General features: G+C 38.7%; 2 protein-coding genes across 11 annotated transcripts in view; one reads left to right on the top strand and one right to left on the bottom strand.

Moving 5' to 3' along the window:
- Positions 1 to 3,144, top strand: part of FRY (FRY microtubule binding protein) — a 540,321-nt gene extending 537,177 nt beyond the window's left edge. For 5 of the 10 annotated variants that reach the window (XM_053672873.1, XM_053672874.1, XM_053672871.1 and 2 more), the window contains one exon: positions 1,166 to 3,143. In XM_053672873.1, the coding sequence (XP_053528848.1) occupies positions 1,166 to 1,424 (259 nt within the window). In that variant the 3' untranslated portion in view covers positions 1,425 to 3,143. Of the gene's footprint in view, positions 1 to 1,165 lie in introns of all 10 variants that reach the window. The other 5 variants (XM_053672880.1, XM_053672875.1, XM_053672879.1 and 2 more) reach the window with 3 other exon arrangements.
- Positions 3,145 to 17,170: 14,026 nt separating this feature from the next.
- Positions 17,171 to 22,454, bottom strand: LOC119037395 (ZAR1-like protein). The gene is made up of 4 exons (XM_037129569.2): positions 21,804 to 22,454; positions 21,192 to 21,284; positions 19,376 to 19,450; positions 17,171 to 17,314 (listed from the first exon to the last, which is right to left on the bottom strand). The coding sequence occupies exons 1-4, from the start codon at positions 22,452 to 22,454 to the stop codon at positions 17,171 to 17,173; spliced, it is 963 nt and encodes a 320-aa protein (XP_036985464.2).
- Positions 22,455 to 22,674: the final 220 nt, after the last annotated feature.

Here is a 22,674-nt window from a genome sequence, read left to right as displayed (position 1 = left end):
CATCTGATGAGGTGTTAATCTCAAAAATATATAAAGAACACATACAACTTAACACCAAAAGAACAAACAATCTAATTTAAAAATGAGAAGATGGCCTGAATAGACAGTTATCCAAAGAAGACATGCAGATGGCCAATAAACATGAAAAGATGTTCAATGTCACTAATCATCAGAGAAATGCAAATTAAGCCATAATGACCCTAACCTCACAGCTGTCAGAATCATTATCATCAAAACTCAACAAATGACAAGCGCTGAGAAGAATGTGAAAAAAAGGGAACCCAAGTACAGTGTTGGTGGAATGCAAATTAGTGTTGCCCCTAGGGAAAACAGTTTGGGGTTCCTCAAAAAATTAAAAAAGAACTACCATATGACTCAGTAACTCCAATTCTAGTTATCTATCCAAAGAAATTCAAAACTCTAATTCAAAAAGATAGATGCACCCCTATGTTCATTACAGCATTATTTACAATAGTCAAAATATGGAAATAACCCATATTTGTTTACATCAATAAACAAGTGGATAAAAAAGTGGTAGTACATATATACAATAGAATATTACTAACCATAAAACGAAATCTTGTCATTTTCAACAACATGGATGAACCTAGAGGGTATTATGCTAGGTAAAAAAAATCAGACAATAAGACAAATACTATATGGTTTCACCTGTATGCTGAATATTAAAAAAAATAAATAAATGAGTAAACAAAAACAGACCCATAGATATAGAGTACCAGCTGATGGTTGCCAAAGGGGAGGGGTGTAAAGGAATGGGTGAAATAAAAATATATAAAAAAATTTTAAAGCAGATATGCCAACATAATTTTGGAAACTAGTATTTGAGTATATCTTCTTGAGAGTTTTGCCCCTACATTTTGATAGTGAGCGAACAAATTGTTTTAAAATTATCAGATTTCATGCTATATTTTATATCATATTTTTATCAAAGCCAATAAATTTAAAATTATAAATTATGATGATGGTTGCAGAATTCTGAATATGCTGAAGCTACTGAATTGTATACTTCAGACTGATGAATTATATAGTCTGTGAATTTTATCTCAAAGCAGTTTTTGTAAACAAAGTATACTAACAAAAATTTATTAACTTCTCTTTGTGATCAATAGTGCCTATAATCTGTGTTCTTTTTATTTGAATGCAGAAGTCTGTGGCCCAATGACATCTTTGGAAGCAGTTCTGATGATGAGATCCAGACACTACTGAATATTTATTTTCGTCATCAAACTCTGGGACAAACGGGTACTTATGCATTGGTGGGGTCAAACCAGAGCCTGACCGAAATTTGCACCAAGCTGATGGAGCTGAACATGGAGATTCGAGACATGATTCACAGGGCCCAGAGTTACCGAGTACTTACTGCTTTTCTTCCAGACTCCAGTGTTTCTGGCACTAGTCTCTGACAGGAGCCCCCCGTCACCCGTGGGTTCAAAGATGTGGGTGCTGCCATGCCAGGGTGACGTCATTAAGTATCTTTTCAGCCTTCAGAAAGCTTGGTCAGACTGTTCTTCCTCTTGTCACCTGTTGGACTTTTTCTACAAGGGATGACAGAACCTCCAACATGTAGCAATACTAAGAACCAAGGTAGCATATAACACTTTGGGACAGACTCCATCTGTCATGCTCTGTGGCACAAATGGTATCATTTTACTGATCAAATGCAACTCACTACTGAACAAGTGACTTCCATTGCATACCAAAGCCAACTACCCTGAACAATATGTTCCTTTAAATTGGCAAAAGTGCAATGTTCTCCTCACTAAAAAATTTTTATATTATAAAACTTGTACATTCTTTCCCTTTATTTTTCCCTCCCTTTGTGTGTGTGTGTGTGTGTGTGTGTGTGTGTGTGTGTGTGTACGAAAAAAAGGACAGGCGGAATGAAGCTGGCCATTGAAAACTAAAAGACTATCAAAAGCTGACAGCCTGTATATGTGAAAAGGGAATTGTAAATGGCAATTTAATGTACACTGTAATTTGAATACAATTACTGTACCTAAATGGAGCTACTATGAAGTACTTTTCTTATGTTGCTAGACTACTGTTTATTTCTTAAAGCCCTGGATCTCTTTTCAGGGGTCTGTTATCAGGACCTTATTACAAAAATGGTCCAAATAGACCCTTTTTAAGGATCTTGGCTGCTTTTTACTAGAAGATTGCTTTTATGAGCAATTTATACTACAGAAGGATGAGTGTTAATTTTAACCAACTTTGCCATTTTGTAAAAAAGAGTTAAAGATGTTCACATTATAAATTTTAAGTCTTTTCACCTGTCATGCATGCATATTTTAATATCCACTTGAATAGTCAGAAGTAGAATCCTAAAGGTAAAATATGGGTTGTCACTTTGTTTCTTAAGAAATGTCATACTTTATTTGTAATATTTATCTAAAGGGTCTTAAGTTTTTTCCTTAAATTTAATGCTGTCAAGTGTCCATTGTTTGCATGTAAACCTTTTGCACATCAGAAACATATTCAAAGTTTATCTATGTAACTTATTCACTCTGTAAATACATTTAAAGTTTTTGCGATGTAATCTTGGTTGATATACTGTTCATGACTTCCTTTAGACTAAAAAAAAATACAAAATACATATTGCCCATGGACTTTACTTCTGGTTAATGAAGATTTTTGCCTTTGACACAATTCAGTTTGGAGTGAGAGTTTCCACAGTAGTAGTTCCATGGGGCACCATTTATGTGTGTTTCATAAATGGTGACCATTGGGATTGTGTAGAAAACATAGTGGCCTTGTAAAGCAAGAGATATCTTTAACCTTTTTTGGAAGTGGACACAAAACAGACTGACTTTCAACCAGTTCTCTCTGTAATCAATAAAATAGAAAAATCAGAATAAATCTCCAGTTGTCCACACAATTAGATTGTCATCTTTAAAATTTTGAAATAAATGTAATGAGCAGTAAGAGTTTTAATTCTGTCATCAACATGCATCTGTTCTCCACCCCATTTGTAATACAGGGAAACAAAGATATATAATGATCTAATTTCTACTGTGTTTCAATACATATTTACTTAGACTGGCAAACATCCTTTGCTTCCCTTACAATAACTGAAGCAAAAATATTGGTTTTTTAGAAATATCCTGCAGTAGGGAGTCTAACCTAGAATTTTTTATGTTGCCAAAGATATAATTAACATATTCTTCTGCTGATTTGTTTTTTCAATATACCTGAAAAGTGATTTATCAGAATTTGTAGAAAATAACTGAATCACATTCTTTCTGAAAAAAAGGTCTCATAAAATGCAGATTCATGTGGATAACCACACTAGCCAACACTCAGAAGATCCTATTGGGACCCACAAAAGAAAGGATTGACTAGTCATGACTGAATTTTTCACCATGCCCTCCTACCCAGCAAAGAATCACCATAAGGGTTATTCCTTTAAAAAGAGAATTTCAGCCCTGGCTGGTGCAGCTCAGTGGATTGAGTATGGGCCTGCGAACCAAAGGATCGAGGTTTGATTCCCAGTCAGGGCACATGCCTGGATTGCAGGCCAGTCCCCAGCAGTGTATGCACGAGAAGCAACTATACATTGATATTTCCCTCCCTCTCTCCTTCCCTTACCCTCTAAAGGTAAATAAATAAAATCTTAATTAATAAATAAATAAATAAATAAATGAGAATTTCAGTGGTACATTGTAATCCAGTCATAGAAAGTAGTGGGAATTTTCTCTTTTTTTCTTCATCTTATATAAGAAGATGAGGTGACATCAGAATCATGGCATAGTGAGCAGACTCCTTTGTTTCTTACCCTTAAATTTTTAAGTCAGATAATCAAAATTGAACAAAGAATCCTGGCTCTCTGCTCAATCACACTGAAAGATCCACATGTTGAAACATCTGAAGGTGGCCAGGATGGCAAGGACAGGGGATGCACTTAGGGGTCCACTGTGTCTCCAATGAGCTAGTAGCAGTGGAGAAATCGGGCTTCAGCCTTCACAATATGGCCCAGATTGTAAGAAGGGAAGAAGCAGTGGTCCTCTAAGAAGTGGCATCTCTCTCCCCTTTCCCATCATGGCAGACCCTGACTGAAGCAGTGGAGGTGCCTCCAAAACCACAGTGGAACCAGTTACCTTTAGTAAGAAGGAAATAGTGCTAGGAGCTTGCAAAACCACTTCTCCATCACCCTCCACATTCCCCCATCACAGTGGTGGTGCCAGGGAACCAAGGTAAGCCAGTAATGGAGGGACATCCAGCATCCGAGTAGACAGCACTTCTCTTAACTAAAGTGATGCTGCACTACTATGCTCCCAGAGGTTCAAGTACCACAACTAAGAGAAAACAAAATGTGTACATTAACACCATCTACTGGGAAACAAAAGTACCCTACCTATTGTATTAAACTGTTGTGAGAGCAAAACCATATCTAAACAAATAAACAAAGAGCTCACTATGTCAAATGTGCAGGCAAAGAAACAATTTGTCAAGTAATGTGAATGACTAAGTGAACTTGAAAGCAGAGAGAAAAGTAAAAAAATTCCAAAAATTAAATGCAAAGTCATTGACTTAAGAAGACAATAACTTAAATTTAAGATTGCAGTTATGAAGAAAGTCAGCAAGATACAAGAAAACTTAGAAGATAGTTCAGTGAGCTTACAAAGAAAATTAATGACAAAAAGATAATTTTATCCAAAAACCCTGAAACTATCAATAAACCAAACAAATTCTAGAGCTGGAGGACAGAATTAGGGGGCATTAGGATAGAAACCTAGAAATGATTCAAGTGGCAGAACAGAGAGAAAGAACTAAGAGTTTTAAAACATGAAAGAAGCCTATAAAAACTTATCTGACTTTATTAGATAGAGCAAAATCAAGATAATGTATGTACAATAAAGAGAAAATTGATAACTTCCCAGGCCTATGGAAAGAACTAGACCTTAGAATAAAGGAACCTAAGACAATACAAAGTCATATTGACATAAAAACATCTTCTCCAGACTTCCAGCCAAGATGAAGGCATAGGTAGACACACTGCCTTCTTGCACAATTAAAAGAAGGACAACAATAATTTAAAAACAAAAAACAACCAGAACTGACAGAAAATCAAACTGTATGGAAGTCTTACAACCAAGAAGTTAAAGAAAACACACTCATCCAGACTAGTAGGAGGGGCAGAGATGGGCAGCTGGGCAGAGAAGACTCACAGCAAGGCTGTGGCTGGCAGACCCAGTGAGATGGTGGCTGGTGGAGCTGGAAGTCCCACATATGTGCATAGATAAACCAGGAGGAACAGTTGGGGAGTGAGGCAGACCATGCAATTCAGGGCCCCAGTGTGGGGAAATAAAGACTCAAACCACTGATTCAAAACACCTGTGGGGGCTGAGGCAGCAGTGGGAGACACTCCTGGCCTCACAGGAGAGTTCATTGGAGAGACCCACAGGGTCCTAGAATGTACACAAATCTACCCACCCAGGAATCAGCATCAGAAGGGCCCAATTTGCTGGTGGGAAGCAGGGGGAGTGACTGAAATCTGGCAGAGAGTGGAGCAAGCACCATTGTTCCCTCTCGGGCCCTTCTGTCCCTACATATAGTGTCACAACACAGCCACATAGGTTACCCCTCCCAGGTGAATACCTAAGGCTCTGCCCCTCACTACATAACAGGTTTATCAAGAAAAAAAAAAGCCCAAATGAAAGAACAGATCAAAGCTCAAAAAAAATGCAACTAAAGGACAAAGAGATAGCCAACCTATTAGATGCACAATTCAAAACACTGGTAATCAGGATGCTCACAGAATTGGTTGAATTTGGTCCCAAGTTAGATGAAAAAATAAAGGCTATGCTAAGTGGAATAAACAAAAATGTACAGGGAACCAATAGTGATGAAAAGGAAATTGGGACTCAAATCAATGGTGTGGACCAGAAGGAAGAAAGAAATATCCAACCAGAACAGAGTAAAGAAACATGTATTCAAAAAAATGAGGAGAGGCTTAGGAACCTCCAGGACATCTTGAAACATTCCAACATCAAAATTATAGGGGTACCAGAAGGAGAAGAGGGAGAGCAATAAGAGGAAAACTGATTTGAACAAATGATAAAGGAGATCTTCCCCAACCTGGCAAAGGAAATAGACTTACAGGCAGTTCAGAGTCCCAAAGAAGTTGGACCAAAGGAGAAACACACCAAGGCACATCATAATTACAAGATTAAAATTAAGAAGAGAATCCTAGAAGCAGCAAGAGAAAAGAAGACAGTTACCTACAAAGGAGTTCCCATAAGACTGTCAGCTGATTTCTCAAAGAGACCTTACAAGCATAAAGGGGATGGAAAGAAGTATTCCAAGTCATGAAGGGCAAGCACCTACATCCAAGATTGCTCTATCCAGCAAAGCTTTCATTTAGAATGGAAGGGCAGATAAAGTGCTTCTCAGATAAGGTCAAGTTCAAGGAGTTCATCATCACCAAGCCATTATTATATGAAATGTTAAAGGGCTTTATCTAAGAAAAAGAAGATAAAAGATATGACCAGTATAATGATGGTAAACTCACAATCATTAAAAACCACACCTAAAACAAAAACAAAAGCAAACTAAGTGAACAACTAGAACAGGAACAGAACCACAGAAATGGAGATCACGTGAAGGGTTATCAACAGGAAATTGGAAGGGGGATAGAGAGGGAAAAGGTGCAGAGAATAAGTAGCATAGATAGTAGATAGAAAGCAGACAGGGGGAGGGTAAAAATAGTATGGGAAATGTAGAAGCCAAGGAAATCATATGTACAACCCATGGTCATGAACTAAAGGGGGGGGTATGTGGGTGGGACGGGGTGGAGGAGAGTGAAGGAAGGAAAACAGGACAACTGTAATAGCATAATCAATAAAATATTTTTCAAAACTCCAAAATATTTTATTGAAACTATAAAAAATTAATGAATAAGAATTCTAAGTAGCCAGGCAGCCAGGAAAACAAAGCTTTCCCCTACAAAGGACATCCATTAAGTTGTCCTCAAATTTCCTACTAGAAACATTATGAAAGGCAATGGTGAATGGAAATATTCAAAATAATATATCCAGCAAAGTTGAACTTCAGATATGAAGGAGAAATAAAGGCTTTACTTGACAAAAGCTGACATAATTTACCACCACAAGACCTGCATTAAAAGAAATTATGAAAGGAGTTCTAACAGAAAAAAAAGTGAAAAATATACAAAACTTTGAGTAAGATGACTAGTATTTAGAAGCATAAAATTACAACTCTACTTCAAAACAAAATATTAAACTTAATTATATAATATAACAAGGGAAGAATAAAGCATTAAAATTAAGTATAACTACTAAAAATTTGTAATAAATGTAAAACATAAATAGGAATAATTTGATAACAAAAAAGGAAGGAATGAAACTGTATAAATGAGAAAATAAAATGCAATGAGAAAAATGATTGTGTATGAAGCATTTTTTTACATAAACTTAATGGTAACCAGAAAATAAAAATAGAGAGCTGAGACAGGGACCATAAAAAGCAAAGAAATGAGAAAATCATAGACAACCACTAAATTAATGGATATACAATCAGAAAATTTTAAAAAAATAAAATGGCTATAATAAGTCATAAATCAATAACCACCCTAAATGTCAATGAGTGAATTCATAAATCAAAAAGCACACAATAGCAAAATGGATCAAAAAATAACACCTAACCAGATGTTGCCTGCAGGAGAATCATCTCAGACCAGAGACAAATATAGCTCCAAATGAAGGAGTAGTACATGACACTCTCGGCAAAAGACATCAGGAGACCCCCACCCCCACAAAAATGTGCAGGATCCAGCATGGAAGCTGGTCTTGGTATACTATTGAGACTTTTACTGAGTGTCCTCAGACCCAGGACTGGCATCAAGTTTGAATCTCTATCAACCTGATGAATACCACTCACCTCTACCCAGTGACTCAATGAGAACCTATCACACACATCACATATACCACCAGAGGCTCATTCAGTGACTGATCCCAACAAACAGCTGGCAGAGAGAAGCAAATCTCAGGGTGCCTTGAGCTTTTAATGGCCTGCCGCCAGGCTCTGTGCTGGTAAAAGCTGACCTTGATACACAGCTGACCTTGATACACAGCTTTATCCCTACCACACATATCCAGGCCCAACAGAGGTAGTCACAAGCTTTGGATCACTTTGTAGTTTCTAAGAAGAAGCCTAGGGCCAGTCCCAAGTAGCATCTGACATTGACCTGCACTGGAGTCCTTCCCAATAGGCATAAGAATCTACACACCTGATGTCTGGCTTCAGAACCTGATTAGATCCACAAGGAACACACCAGAGGGAGATCTCAGCAGGCACCAGAGCCTGCAGCAAGGAGATCTACTTTGTAGGGTGAGGCCCCAGACAGGAACTTGTACACTATTGTCAGGGTCAGTCCTCACAGTGAGCCAGCCTGAGGGCCAATCCAATCCACAAATATGCCAATAGCAATCACAACTGAACCACAATAGGAGGACCCACATATACCAGATTCCTGGAGCACCTATCTCAGGTGAGAAGGGAGGGTGTACCACTGAGCCCCACAGGTCATCTACTAGATAAAGGCACCCTATCAAAATGGGAGGTATATCAGATGTCTCCCTGAAATACATTTGTTTCTACCTGAAACACAGAAACAAATACAGCAAGATACCAAAATGGAGAGACAAAGAAACTTGCCCAAATGAAAGAACAGATGCAAATCTTCAGAAAAAGAACATGGAGGCAAGCAATCAACAAGACACAGAGTTCAAAACAATGGTTATGAAAATGTTCAAGGAACTTAGAACTTCAACAAAGAAGAAGCAAGCATAGTAAAGGACATAGAAACCACAGAAAAGGACCAGTCAGAAATAAAGAAGACAGTATCTAAAATGAAGAATACACTAGAAGGAATCAATATCAGATTAGATGAAGTAGAAGATTGAATCGCCAGTTTAGAAGACAAGGTAGCAGAAAACACCCAATCGGAGAAGCTAAATAAATAAATAAATAGGATATCCTAGACAACATTACAAAACAACATCCGCATCATAGGGGTACCAGAAGTCTCAGAAGACAGTAGAAGACTGAGAAACTATTTGAAGAAGCAATGGCTAAAACTTCCCTAAACTGGTGAAGGAAAAAGACACACAAGTCCAGGAAGCATATAATCCCAAAAAGATGAAAAAAAACAGACCCACAAGACATAAATAAAATGGCAAAGATTAAAGACCAAGAGAGAATTCGGGCCAAGATAGAAGCTTAGGGTAGATACACATTGCTTCCTTGCACAACCAAAACAATGACAACGACAAACTTAAAAACAAAAAATAATTCAAACTGCCAGAAAGTCGAACTATATGGAAGTCTGACAACCAAGAAGTTAAGGAAGAAATATTCATCCAGACTGGTAAAAGGGGTGGAGATAACTCACAGCAAGGCAGTGGTTGGAGGACTGGGGTAGGTGAGGCAGTGGATGGTGGACCCAATGGTCCCATATTTGTGTGTGGATAAACTGGGAGGAACAACTGGGAAGCAAGACAGACTATGCAACCAAGGTTCTAGTGCCAGGAAATAAAACTTCAAAACCTCTGGCTGTATAAACCTGTGGAAATTGCAGCAGTGGGAGAAAGTCTCAGCCTCACAGATTTCATTGGAGAGAGCCACAGGGTACTACAATGTACAAAAACCCACCCACCTGGGAATCAGCACCAAAAGGACCCAATTTACTTGTGGGTAGTGGACGAAGTAACTGAAAGCCAACCAAGAGCCAAACAAATGGCATTGTTTCCTCTCAGACCCCTCCACCACATATGGCACCAAAACTCAGCAAAATGGGTTGCCCCATCCCCACGAATACCTAAGGCTGCACTCCCTACATTGTAACAGGCTCCTCAAGACAGAAAATTATGGTCCAAATGAAAGAACAGATCAAAACTCAAAAAATAGAACTAAGCAATGAAGAGACAACCAACCTGTAAGATGCAGAGTCTAAAACACTGGCAATCAGGATGCTCACAGAAATGGTTGAGAATGGTAGCAAAATACAGGAAAAAGTGAAGGCTATGAAAAGTGATATAAAAGAAAATATATAGGTAACAAACAGCGATGGGAAGGAAACTGGAACTCAAATCAACATTTGGAACAAAAGGAAAAAATAAACATTCAACCAGAACAGAATGTTCAAAACAAGAATTCAAAAAAAAAAAAAAGAGAGAGAGGCTTAGGAACCTCCAGGACAACTTTAAATGTTCCAACATCTGAATCATAGGGGAGCCCGAAGGAGAAGAGGAAAAAAAAGCAAGAAATTGAAAACTTATTTGAAAAAATAATGAAGGTGAACTTCCCTAATCTGGCAAATCCAGATTTGAGAAATCAAAAAAGTCCAGGAAGCCCAGAGAGTCCCAAAGAAGATGGACCCAAGGACACACACAGCAAGGCACATCACAATAAAGATAAGGAGAAAATCTTAAAAGCATCAAGAGAAAAGGAAAGAGTTACCAACAAAGGAGTGCCCATAAGGCTATCAGTTCGTTTCTCAAAAGAAACCTTACAGGCAAGAAGTGCTGGAAAGAAGTATTCAAAGTCATGAAAAGCAAGGACCCACATCCAAAATTACTCTATCCAGTAGAACTATCCTTTAGAATGGAAGGGCAGATAAAGTGCTTAACAGATAAGGTCAAGTTAAAGGAGTTCATCATCACCAAGCCCTTATTATATGAAATGTTAGAGGGACTTATTGAAGAAAAAGAAGATGATCAAAACTATGAACAGTAAAATGATAACAAACTCACAACTATCAACAACTGAACAAAAAAATGAACTAAGCAAAGAACTACAACAGGAACAGATTTCACAGAAATGGAGATCACATAGAGGGTTTTCAGTGGGGAGAGGGAGGAGGGAGAATGGGGGAAATGGTACAGGGAATAAGAAGCATAAATGGTAGGTACAAAATAGACAAGGAAAGGTTAAGAATAATACGGAAAAAGAAAAAGCCAAAGAACTTATATGTATGACCCAAGGCATGAACTAAGGTGGGAGAATCATGATGGGAGGGAGGTACAGGGTGGAGCAGAATAAAGGGGAGAAAAAATGAGACAACTGTAATACTGTAATGAATAAAATATATTTTATAAATAAATAAATAGAAATAAAAATAATCAGATCACAATATACCCTTCAATTTAAAAAGTCTTAAAGGGACTTCTTAAAGAAGAAAATAAAGAGGAACACAATTATAAAAAATAAAAAGGCAATAAATGATACCAAGCAGAAATCACTTTAAATATAAATAGATTAAATGCTCCAAACAAAAGACATAGGGTAACTGAATGGATAAGAAAACAAGACCCATATACTTGTATATGCTGTCTACAAGAGACCTACTTCAGATAAAAAATACACACATATGCTGAATTAAAGGAATGAAGAAACATTTCATGGAAATGAAAATGGGGGAAAAGCTGGCTAGCAAAACATTCATCAGACAAAATAGACTTTTTACAAAGGATGTAATAAGAGACACAAAAAATATTACATAATAATAAAGACAGATCAAACATGAACATATAACCCTTGTAAACATCTATCCACCCAACATAGCAGCAGCTATATATTTAAGGCAAATTTTGATAGATGTAAATGGAAAAATGAAGAGTGATACAGTCACTCTAGGGGACTTTAACACCACATTTACATCAATGGATAGATTTTCTAGTCAGAAAACCAACAAAGAAACAGTAGTTGTGAATGCCACATTGGATCGGATGGATTTAATTAATATTTTCAGAGCATTTCACCCCAAAGCAGTAGAGTATATGTTCTTTTCAAATGATATATAGAACATTTTCCAGGATGTTAGACCATGAAACAAATCTCAATAAATTTAAGAAGATTGAAATTATATCAAGTATCTTCTCCAACCACAATGGTATAAAACTAGAAAACAATTACAAGGAAAAAAATGAAAAAAAACAAACACATGGCATGTTTGTTACATAACATGTTACTAAACAATAAGTGGCTTAATGATGAGATCAAAAAAGAAACCAAAAGCTACTTTGAGACAAATGAAAATGAACACACAACAACCCCAAATCTATGGAATACAGCAATACAGGCTTATCTCGAGAAACAAGAAAAACCTTAAATTAACAATCTACCCTTACACCTAAAGGAAATAGAAGAGAAAAATAAGACAACTTAGTAGAAGGAAGAAAATAATAAAGATCAGTGTGGAAAATTAAAAAAAAAATAGAGCCCAAAAAGCAATACCAAAGCTCAATTAAACCAAGAGCTGGTTGTTTGAAAAGATAAAAAACATTGACAATCCTTTAACCATCATGAAAAAAAGAGAAGACCCAAATAGGTAAAGGAATGAAAGAGTAGAACTAACAACTGACACCACAAAAATACAAAAGATGTAAGAAAATATTATAAAACAACTACTTGTCAACAAATTAAACAATCTGGAAACATATAATCTTTCAAAACAATACCCACCTCCCCCCCAAAAAACAAAATCTGTATGGAGAGATTACAACCAATTAAATTGAAGCTGTGGTTAAAAAACACTTCCAACAAACATAAGTACTAGACCAGATGGCTTAACCAGTGAATTTTACCAAACACTCATAGAAGAAATAACAAATATCCTTTCCAAATTATTCCAAAAAAAATAACAGAAGACAGGCCCCCAAGCTTATTTTTACAAGATCAGCATTATCCTAAAACCAGATAAAGAAACCAGAAAGAAAGAAAATCTTGTCAACATTGCTGACAAACTAAGAAGCAAAAACTTCAAAATATTAGCAAACCAACTTCAGCAATATGTAAAGAAAGATCATACATTATGATGAAGTGACATTTATTTCTGGGATGTAAGTTTGGTTCAATAGCTTCAAATCAATTAACATGATACACCATATAAACAAAATGAAGGATAAAAACCATGTGATCATATCAATAGATGCAGTAAAAACATTTGACAAAATACAGGACCAGAGGACGCTGGGAAGATGGCGATGGAGTAGGATGGAGCAGATTCTAGCTCCTCTACTCGTGGGTAGAAAGTGTTTAACTCCTGCAGTAGGTGAAGGATCACTGTTTCTTTCAACCCTTGGCTATTGTAAATTGTGCTGCTATGAACATTGAGATGCATAGGTTCTTTTGCACTGGTGTTTCAGGATTATTAGGGCATACTCCCAGCAGTGGAATTGCCAGGTCAAAAGGCAGTTCCACTTTTAGTTTTCTGAGGAAATGCACCAGTCTACATTCCCCCCAGCAGTGCACTAGGGTTCTCTTTTTTCCCCCGACCTCTCCAACACTTGTTTGTTGATTTATTTATGATGGCCATTCTGACTGGTGTGAAGTTGTATCTTATTGTGAATTTAATTTGCGTTTCTCTGATGGCTAGTGATGCTGAGCATCCTGTCATATGTCTCTGGGCCCTCTGTATGTCCTTCTTGGAGAAGTGTCTGTTCAGGTCCTTTACCCATTTTTTAAATTGGATTGTTAGTCTTCCTGGAGTGGAGTCATTGAGTTATTTATATATTTTGGAGATCAAACCCTTGTCTGAGGTATCACTTGTAAATATATTTTCCCATATGGTTAGGTCCATTTTCATTTTGCTGATGTTTTCTTTAGCCATGCAGAGGCTTTTTATTTTGATGAAGTCTCCTTTGTTTATACTTTCCTTTATGTTCTTTGCTCTAGGGGACATATTGGTGAAAATATTGCTGTGTGGTATAGCTGAGATTTTCCTGCCTATGCTCTCCTCTGGGACTTCTATGTTTTTGTGACTTATAGTTAAGTCATTTATCCACATTGAGTATATTTTTGTGTATGATAAAGTTGATGGTCGAGTTTCATTTTTTTGCACGTAGCTGTCCAGTTCTCCCAACACCATTTGTTGAAGAGGCTATTTTTGCTCCATTTATGCTCCTGCCCCCTTTGTAAAATATCAACTGACCAGAGAGACTTGTGTTTATTTCTGGTCTCTCTATCATGTTCCATTGCTCTATGTGTCTGTTCTTATGCCAGTCCAAGACTGTTTTGATTACAGTGGCTTTGTAATACAGTTTGATGTCAGGTATGGTGATCCCTCCTACTTTGTTCTTCTTTCTCAAAATTGCTATGGCTATTCAAGGTCATTTTTGGTTCTATATAAGTTTTTGAAATGTTTGTTCTATGTCTATGAAATATGCCATAGGTACTTTAATAGGGATTGCATTGAATCTATAAATTGCTTTGGGAAGTATGAACATTATGAGAATGGAATACTATGCAGCAGAAAGAAAGGAGGAGCTGCTACTCTTTGCAACAGCATGGATGGATATGGAGAGCATTATGCTAAGTGAAATAAGCCAGGCAGTGAAAGATAATACCTTATGATCTCACGTATAAGGGGAAACTAATCAACAAAACAAACAACCAAGCAAAATATAACCAGAGATATTGAAATAAAGAACAAACTGATCCTGATTATAGGGGAAGTGGGAGGGGATAATGGGGGGTAAATGAGAGGGTTTGTCAAGGAATATGTATAAAGGACATATGGAAAAAGCCAAAGGGGGGTAGGATTAAGGGTGGGAGGTAGGGAATGTAGACAACTGTACTTGAACGACAATGAAAAAAACAGCAATTTTTTTTTAACTTTTATTTTTAAAAAAATTTTTTAAACCACCTCTCAAACAGCACCAAGTCTTGAAAGGAGCTCTCAGTGCTATCAATTACAATTGCAAATGAAATTAAGCCTTCCTGATCATTTCACATCCCGAATACCTGAGATGATTACTTCACACCTTGCTCTCCCTCATCAGCCTCTCACCCTTTTCTCTTCCCATCTGCCTCAACTGACGACTCTGCTTTATAATCCACTGAATAAATAAAACAAATCAGATGATCTCCTCTTCATCCCCAAATCTATAAGCCTGTTTTTATCTAACTAGCCTATGCTCTTGGTGCTCCATCCTTTTAAAATAAAGGGACTATAACTGCTCCCATTCAGGCCGAATAATTCCACTTCTCTCTGCACCCATCCTTTCTCCCTTTTCAGGGACTTCACTCCTGAGTGTCCTCTCCCTGCTGCTCAGTCACCTCCTCTCTGCTGAATTATTTCCATGAATATGTGAATTCACTCAGTACTTCCCTTTCCTACAAATGCCCTTCTCACTATCACCAATGTGTTTTTTAACAAAAGAACTTCTAGAAAGTATTATCTCTGTTCACTGTCCTGACTCTGTTAACTCTGTCTCCTATCCCCACCAATTCACTGAAGCTTCTCTTTTCAAGACCACCAGTCATCTTTATGTCACCAAATCCACTGGCCATGTCTATTTTCATCCTTCCCACTGGCCATGTCTATTCCCATCCATCCCACCACAGGATTTGACTCAGTTGACCACTCTCTCTACCTATCCTTCTTGATTACTTTTTGTTCTAACCTCTAACCTTGCTGCTCAGAGAGTGACATTCAGGACCAGCAGCATGAGAGCATCTGGCAGCTTGTCAGATTTACAGACTCAGACCACAGGCCTACTAGATCAGACTTTCCAGTGAACAGGACCACCAGGTAACTCCTGGGACATTAAAGTTATAGGATCATTGCTCTGAATGATGGTGTGCTTAGAGTCCTGTGTTGTACTCTCCTTCCAGGTGACCCCATCCAGTTCCACAGCTTTAAATACTACATATTTTTTATCTCCAAATCTCTCTCTCTAGCTCTGATTTCACTCCTAAATTCCAGATCTATACACAGTAGCCTATACATCAGCTCCATTAAAATGTCCCCAATATTTCAAACAATGTTAAAAATAGAAAACCTTGCCCACATTACTACATAGCTCCACCTAAATAAGACAGCTAAGTTTACCGAGCCCTCAGAGTATTACAGGTTCTATCCTAAGTGCTTAACTTATATCAGCTCCTTTAGTCCTCATCCCACCATCAAGAGACAGGTACCATTACTGTCCCCATCTTACAGAAGAGCAACTGACACACAAAGAGTAAGTTGCCCATATATCTCTTAAGTACTACTACCATGATTTGAAGTTAAGTCATCTGACCCAAGAACATGCTCCTGTTATTTCTCTCAATATCATCTGCCCATAGCTCAAAGCAGAAATCTGTAAGTCGTTTATTTCCTCATTACCCACTCCCAATCCTGCACATCTCTCCATCTCCATGGCTACCACCCATGACCTGCCATTATTTTTCTCTTGTGTTCATTAACCTCCTAAGTGATTTCCCTCTTTCCACTCTGCCGGGTGTTCCCTCACAGCAGTGAGTTTCTAAAGTAGGAATCCATGTGACTGCCATGTTGAAAGCCCTTCATGGGCTGCCATATGCTGGACGATGGCTGAAGGAACCTTTGTGACCTGAGCCCCATCTTGTCCAGCCCACAGCCTACAGTAGCCTCAGGGCTCCTATTCCTGGGATGTGCCAAATGCACATCCCACTTCTCAGGGCCTTTGCTGCTCCTGTTCCCTTGGATCAACCCATCTTCTTTTCTCCCAGCTCCCTCATCCTTCAGGTCTCCATTGTCCTGTTGCCTCTTCCCAACCACTGTACCTGAAGGATCACTCTCATACCACCATTTCCTCTGTAGACCTTACCACATCTGAACCTGAGAGAAAATAGAAAGGTAGTAGTGAAGTCCAAGGGGCACATCCCTCATCCATCTGAGTTCATATCCTGGTTGTATCCTCTCCTCTCTGGTGTAAAGTGGTATAACAGTCCCTATTTCCTATGGATGCTATGACGAATTACAACGTTTGGCACTTACTAGATGCTATTGAAGTGATTGATATCCTTATGATGTGTACTTGCAGGCAATGACCTTGCCCCTGGATCGCCTCTATATTCCCAATGCTTAGAACACCCAGCTTATAGAAGTTTGTCAAATGAACACTGTTCCTCTTCATTGTTCCCTTCATATGAGTAACAGTATATAGTATATTGATGTTTTTTATCTAGAGTCACCACTTAGTGTAACCTCATGGTCTACTTTACATGCATTTATTTCATTCTATTCATATGATACAATTGTTATACAACCTATAAAAAGCGCAAAAGCCTAATTCATTGTCCAAAACCGAATCAGAGCAAAAAAAGAGTCAATACAGTAAGTGACAAGAAGAGCAGCAGTGACCTGTACAAATCATACTGCCTGTCACATGATGCATTTAAAGCTGTAAATATTGCCACAGGAGAACCTCTTGTCTTTGCAGCGGCCACACAGTTCCTGCCGATGAGGCCTCCTTAGATCAATGTGTCTTCTCTTTCGAGGACAGGAACAACGGGACTTTGAACAGGTCTTTAGAAAACAAGGAACAGTTTGGACACATGATCAATTTAGTGTTTGAAATGTAATCCTCAAACCAAAATACTTTTCTCCACCACTCTCTCCCTGGAATCTTTATCCTCTTTTGAATCCTAGGAGAAGTACAAGACCAAGTTGTACTAAACCACTCATATCCCATTAAATGCCATTGCCCAAGATGAATGATCAAAGATGATCTTTAGATATTACTGAACCAATCAAGAAGATCTAATATAAGACAAATGTTTTACAAGTTAGAGTTTCATAGAGTGTGCTCACTATGTAGGTGGTCGTGTTTACAGCCAGGTGGGAATGAGGGCAGTGAGTGAGTATTAAGTGATTTGATTACCTAGATTGGAACATTCGAAAACACATGATTCTCAGTCAGTGACATCTTACCCACCAGCAAACATTTGGCAATGTCTGGAAATATGTTTGGTTGTCACAACTAAGAGATAGGGGTGTTCTAGAAGGATCTAATTTTTTTTCTTTCTGGACATGCCTGCTCTTTATTAGAATTTAAAGTGTTTTTAACCATTATTCCATTCTATCTTCTGACAAATAAAATTACATCCTATGGAGATTCGTATACTGCCCTGGTCTACCCTTCCAACACTATTAATCTTTAAAATTGATAATCACTGCTCTATTTTCTGCATATGTCCATAACCAAAGAGAGTAAGTTAAGCTTTACCTTTTATATTATGAAAATAGGCATTTTCATTTTCCAAACAAGTCTTAAATATGATTTATCAAACATTGTACTGCATTTATATGTTCCACTACCCTATTGATAGGTATCCTATTGATAAGAATTTCCTTATACAAGAAAATTCTATTAGCTAACACTCACATGGTGCTTACTATAGGCACTGTCCCAGCATTCTACATAGATTAATTAATTTAATTCTCACAATACCCTTTCAAGGAAGAAGAGGCAAAAAAATCAGGGCCCACTCTAAAAGTCAATTCCTGTTTATGGCAATGGTGAATTCGATACTTTTAATCAAGTCTCCTGCTTAGAACAATTGGAAAAGATGACATAAAAAGTATAATAATAATTTTTAAAGAACTATTTAAAGGCACTAGAAAATTATACAAGCATTAAAGAAGGAAACCCAGAAACAGAGGTGAGCCTGGCTTTTGGGACTATTTTCTTTCTTAATGTATCTGCCAACTCTGGAAGAGGTGAGATAGTAGGAATCTGAAAACAAGTTAAATAGGAGGATAATTTTAAGTATGCCAAAATACAAGAGTCCTCATAAACAATTCAAGTTGTATGTTGGGACCCTGAAAGGCTACACCCTGAAAAAAAGAATGAGCCAAAACTTGACCAGCCTCCACAGATGTCAAAGCTTGGCTTCCCAACTTAAAAATAGTAAGCTCATATTGTCACTGTCCCCATCTGCCCCACAGAAGCAAACAAATCTTCTGTGGAACAAGATACTATCCTAGGCCTCAGTTATCACTGAAATTTTTCATATACAATATCTAGCATTCAATCAAAAATGACCAGGTGCATGAAGAAACAGAATAGCACACTTGAAAACCAAGGGAAATAAGGAGAACAACAGGACTATAGGGAATGGAGTTATCTGACACAGATTTTAAGATAAATATGCTTAATATGTTTAAATAAATGAGACTGGTACTTCAGCAGAGAACTGGAAGTCATTTTTTAATAAAAGGTATAAAAATTCTAATACTGAAAAATGCCAAAGCTTGGCACATAATAAAAGCTTAATAAAGGTTACCTACTAAATTATTACATCCAAACTACACAAAGGGCGTTTGAGGAAAAACACACAACCCCATGCATAAACACACCTCATGAGGCAACTTAAGACTAAATCTTTCTCCCAGAAAGATTTAGAAAGATTTAGAAAACCCAGAATTTATGGTTATCACCTAAAACACTATAAAAATTCAAACACATGGAACACCTAACAGTCCTACGCAAACATCCATTTCTATCAAATCCAGACATTATGCGGCAAAAGCGTCATGTGAAAGAAAGCAAACAGTACAGACGCAGAGGATGCTCCGTATGCTTACCTGACACTGGACTGCTTCCACCCGGTAAGGGTTAAAACTCTGGTAGCATTTGTGACAGAGTTGTTTGAAATAAACCTAAAAAGAAATTTATCTTTTTAAATCCAAGTTTACATGTACCCTAAGCTCCCAGTTTTTAGTTTAAGTAATCCATTCTCTTCCCTCGTACTTTGTTTTTGATCAACCTCTACCCTGAGGTCTTCAGCTTCTCCAGTGCTTGGCCACTTTTTCTTTCTGTTTGAAGCTCATTTTCCTTACCTGTAAAATCAATGTCCTGCTCTTATTTTTTCCTATGATTCTGACAACTACTTAATAACACACATAAATAAAGTACCATAGTAAGTCTTCAATGGGAAGTAGCTATTACAATTTCAATCACTGTGCAGCTGGACCCTCGACCTTTTCCTTTTGCCCTGGTCCATTAGCCCCTGCTTTCTTATTTTTTTCCCCAGTATTCCCCCACCTGAACTTTCTAAAGTGGGTAACACAAAAGTGGGTACCCTTCCAATTCATGTGGTTTCTAGGCTTTGTGTATTTCCTTGTGCACACTTCCTCCCTACCTTATTTGAACTCCTATTTATCCTTTCAAATCCTACTTGGACATTACAATGCCTTCGCCTGACAAGGTCAGTCACTCCCTCCTGCATTATTTCAGTACCATGTCCATGCCACAGGTGCCGCAGCATTGTCACCAATGCACATCCTGTCTGTGTCACTCCTAAAGTGTAAACGTCTTAAGGATGAGTTCTATGTCTTGTACTTTGCATCCTAGTATCTTGCAGTGTTTCAATTAAATCCACTATTTTTCTTCCAGCCAGAGAATTAAAGTCAGTTTTGTTTAGGTAAAGATCTATTCACTTCCAGGTCTAGTGAATGGCCAGGGTGAAGAGTCATGTTTCCATTCAGGCCTTGGCATGTCTTTCTCTCTCCAGCTCTTTCAGAATAGCACAGGGAACTCCAACTCAAATGCTTGTGGAAGTTAGTGAGATAGACCAGGTGTAGACTGTTACAAAATACAGGGCATGTACCCAGAGGAGAGAAGCTGCTCAGTGCCAGCCTATGGTTCTTATACTGAAACAGAAATCTATGAAGTCCAGAGTCTGAGTGTTCAGGAACATCCGGAAACATAGACTGTGAAATCTTTCCCAATGTAAATATGCTGACAATCAATCAAAGTGGGGGGGAACCTTCTTAGCTCAATGGAGTCTCTCACAGTCTAGCCTTTACAGTAAATTCTTTCTCTTGCTGCCCCACTGTGTGGACTGACAGTGGAGCTAATGCCCAAACCTGTTCAAAATACACCAACTGAAAAATGATTATAGAAAGTCCCAATGTCCACAAGAACGAGAGTTCATCTAAAAAATCTGACATTTTGTCCAACAGAACTACCAAACCCAACAGAACACCAAGACTTGGGTCAGCAGTCCTGGAGGTCATGTGAACTGACCAGTTCAATTCAGTTCTATTCATTTGCTCCGTTTTTTAAAGATTATATTTATTTATTTCTAGAGAGAAAGGGGGAATGTGGGAGAGAAGAGAGAAACATTAATTGTTTGCCTCTCGCACACCTCCAACCAGGGACCTGACCGGCAACCCAGGCATGTGTGCTGACTGGGAATCAAACCAGTGACCTTTTGGTCTGCAGGACGATGCCCAACCCACAACCAGCCAGGGATCAATTCATTTCTGCGCATCTATTATGTGCCTGGCATGGAGGATGCAGAGATGAATGAGACAGCATTAAGCCACCCTCAATTAAGAAACACATCCTTCCTCCACTTAACATCTTTCCTGCTTTGTCCCTCTGACTTTTACTCACCTTACTAGTTCCAGAAATGCACCATACATAAGCACTCTCCCATCTGGTCTTACAATCTTTACAATGAAAGTAGCCATATTTTCGTTCCCAAAACTGCAAACAAAAGGGGAAGAGTCTTCTATTATTCTGGGGGAAAAGCCAGATCATTCTTTGCTTGTGGCTTTTTATAAGGGATACAGAAATCCTCCTTAACCTCATTCACAGCTGTTCTCAAGGTTACTACATTAATTTAGTGTCTAATCTCTGAAGGTTTAATCTGGGATTCTTCTCCCTGCTCTCTCACAGTTTTTTTATTTCCACAATGCCACCAGCACAGTCTCCCCAGAACAAAATTCTGATCACATTTTTTACCAACTTGAAGCCCTTCTTTGTCTCACATTCCCAATTAATAATGATTGCCAGACTTCTGGTTTCCGCATGCTTAAAGCTGTCAGCCTCCTTCACCAAAATGTTACAAAACATGGAGGCCACATAAAATACATGTTTTTGGAACTTCATCTCATCAAATAAAGGAGAAAGAAAGGGAAGATTTTGCTCTAATTGCCCCAGAAATGGAAGAGGACAGAGAGGAAGGCACTAGCAGAAGCCTAAGGAGGGGAAGACAATGTTCACCTGGAAGTTGGGTTTCCTGAGCAGGTGGGCGTCTCTCTGGGTCTGCTTACTCTGTGTTTCCCTAGGACTCAAGTCATCTTCCTTCCCCAACTTGTCTTGCTGCCAGAGTTCCTCCTGCTTGTCCTCTTGCAACCTTGTTCTTGGTTGTAACTTCTGCTGCTGATGGCTGGACTTGGCGGACCCCAAAAGTTCCTGCCTCTCCTTGTCCTTCCCATCCTCCTGCAGCCAGACCAAACCCCTGAGGCCCATCACTGGTGAATAGAGGTCCACAGCTCGCAATGGCACCTTGGGGACACTGTGGCCCCAAGGAGAACAACTGTGCAGGGTTAGAGGGCCCAGTGAACACTGCAGGGATCTGTCTACCCGCAGGCTGACCTGCACACCCACATCCTTGGTATTGGCCTTGCATAGCTGCAGGCTCAGGCTGGGATTCATCTGGGAGAGAATGGCCTTAAGCTGCTCCCTCTTGTAAGGCTCCATGCAGTAGGCCCAAACATTTGTGGGCACCACCAGCCCAGTCCTGGCCAGGAAAGTGGGGGCACCAGCATTTTGTCTCCAGTAGGGTTGTTCATGGTCAGAGAATCCAGACTGGCCTAAAACCAAGTGCGTTCCCTGGTTCAGGCCCTGGGCAACACAGACAAAGTGCTCCATCCGCTGGCCAGGCTTAGTGCAATCTCTTGGTACAGTTTGTGTCCTTGCTCTGCCTTCCACATTCATCTGCCCCTTCTCTCTCCTGCTCAAGTTGGTTCAGGTTCATCCCTATCTTTTCCACTTATTTCAGGTTCTGATGGGAGGGGCTGCCTATCACCCTAATTGAAGGGGTGTTGGGAGGAGAGGTACCTACCTACAGAGGCCTAATTGCCACCTGATT

The sequence above is a fragment of the Artibeus jamaicensis genome, unplaced genomic scaffold (genome assembly GCF_021234435.1).
Source record: "Artibeus jamaicensis isolate MK-2021 breed Jamaican fruit bat unplaced genomic scaffold, CSHL_Jam_final contig_793, whole genome shotgun sequence".
Taxonomy (NCBI): domain Eukaryota; kingdom Metazoa; phylum Chordata; class Mammalia; order Chiroptera; family Phyllostomidae; genus Artibeus; species Artibeus jamaicensis.
This window is presented reverse-complemented; position numbering and strand designations above follow the sequence as displayed.

Excerpts from the sequence above, each read along its gene's own strand:
- LOC119037395 (XM_037129569.2), bottom strand. The coding sequence starts at position 22,454 with ATGGAGCACTTTGTCTGTGTTGCCCAGGGCCTGAACCAGGGAACGCAC. Across the intron at positions 21,285-21,803 it reads TCAGGAAACCCAACTTCCAG|TTTTGGGAACGAAAATATGG; the intron begins GTGAACATTGTC and ends TTTTGTTTGCAG. Across the intron at positions 19,451-21,191 it reads GCATTTCTGGAACTAGTAAG|GTTTATTTCAAACAACTCTG; the intron begins GTGAGTAAAAGT and ends ATTTCTTTTTAG.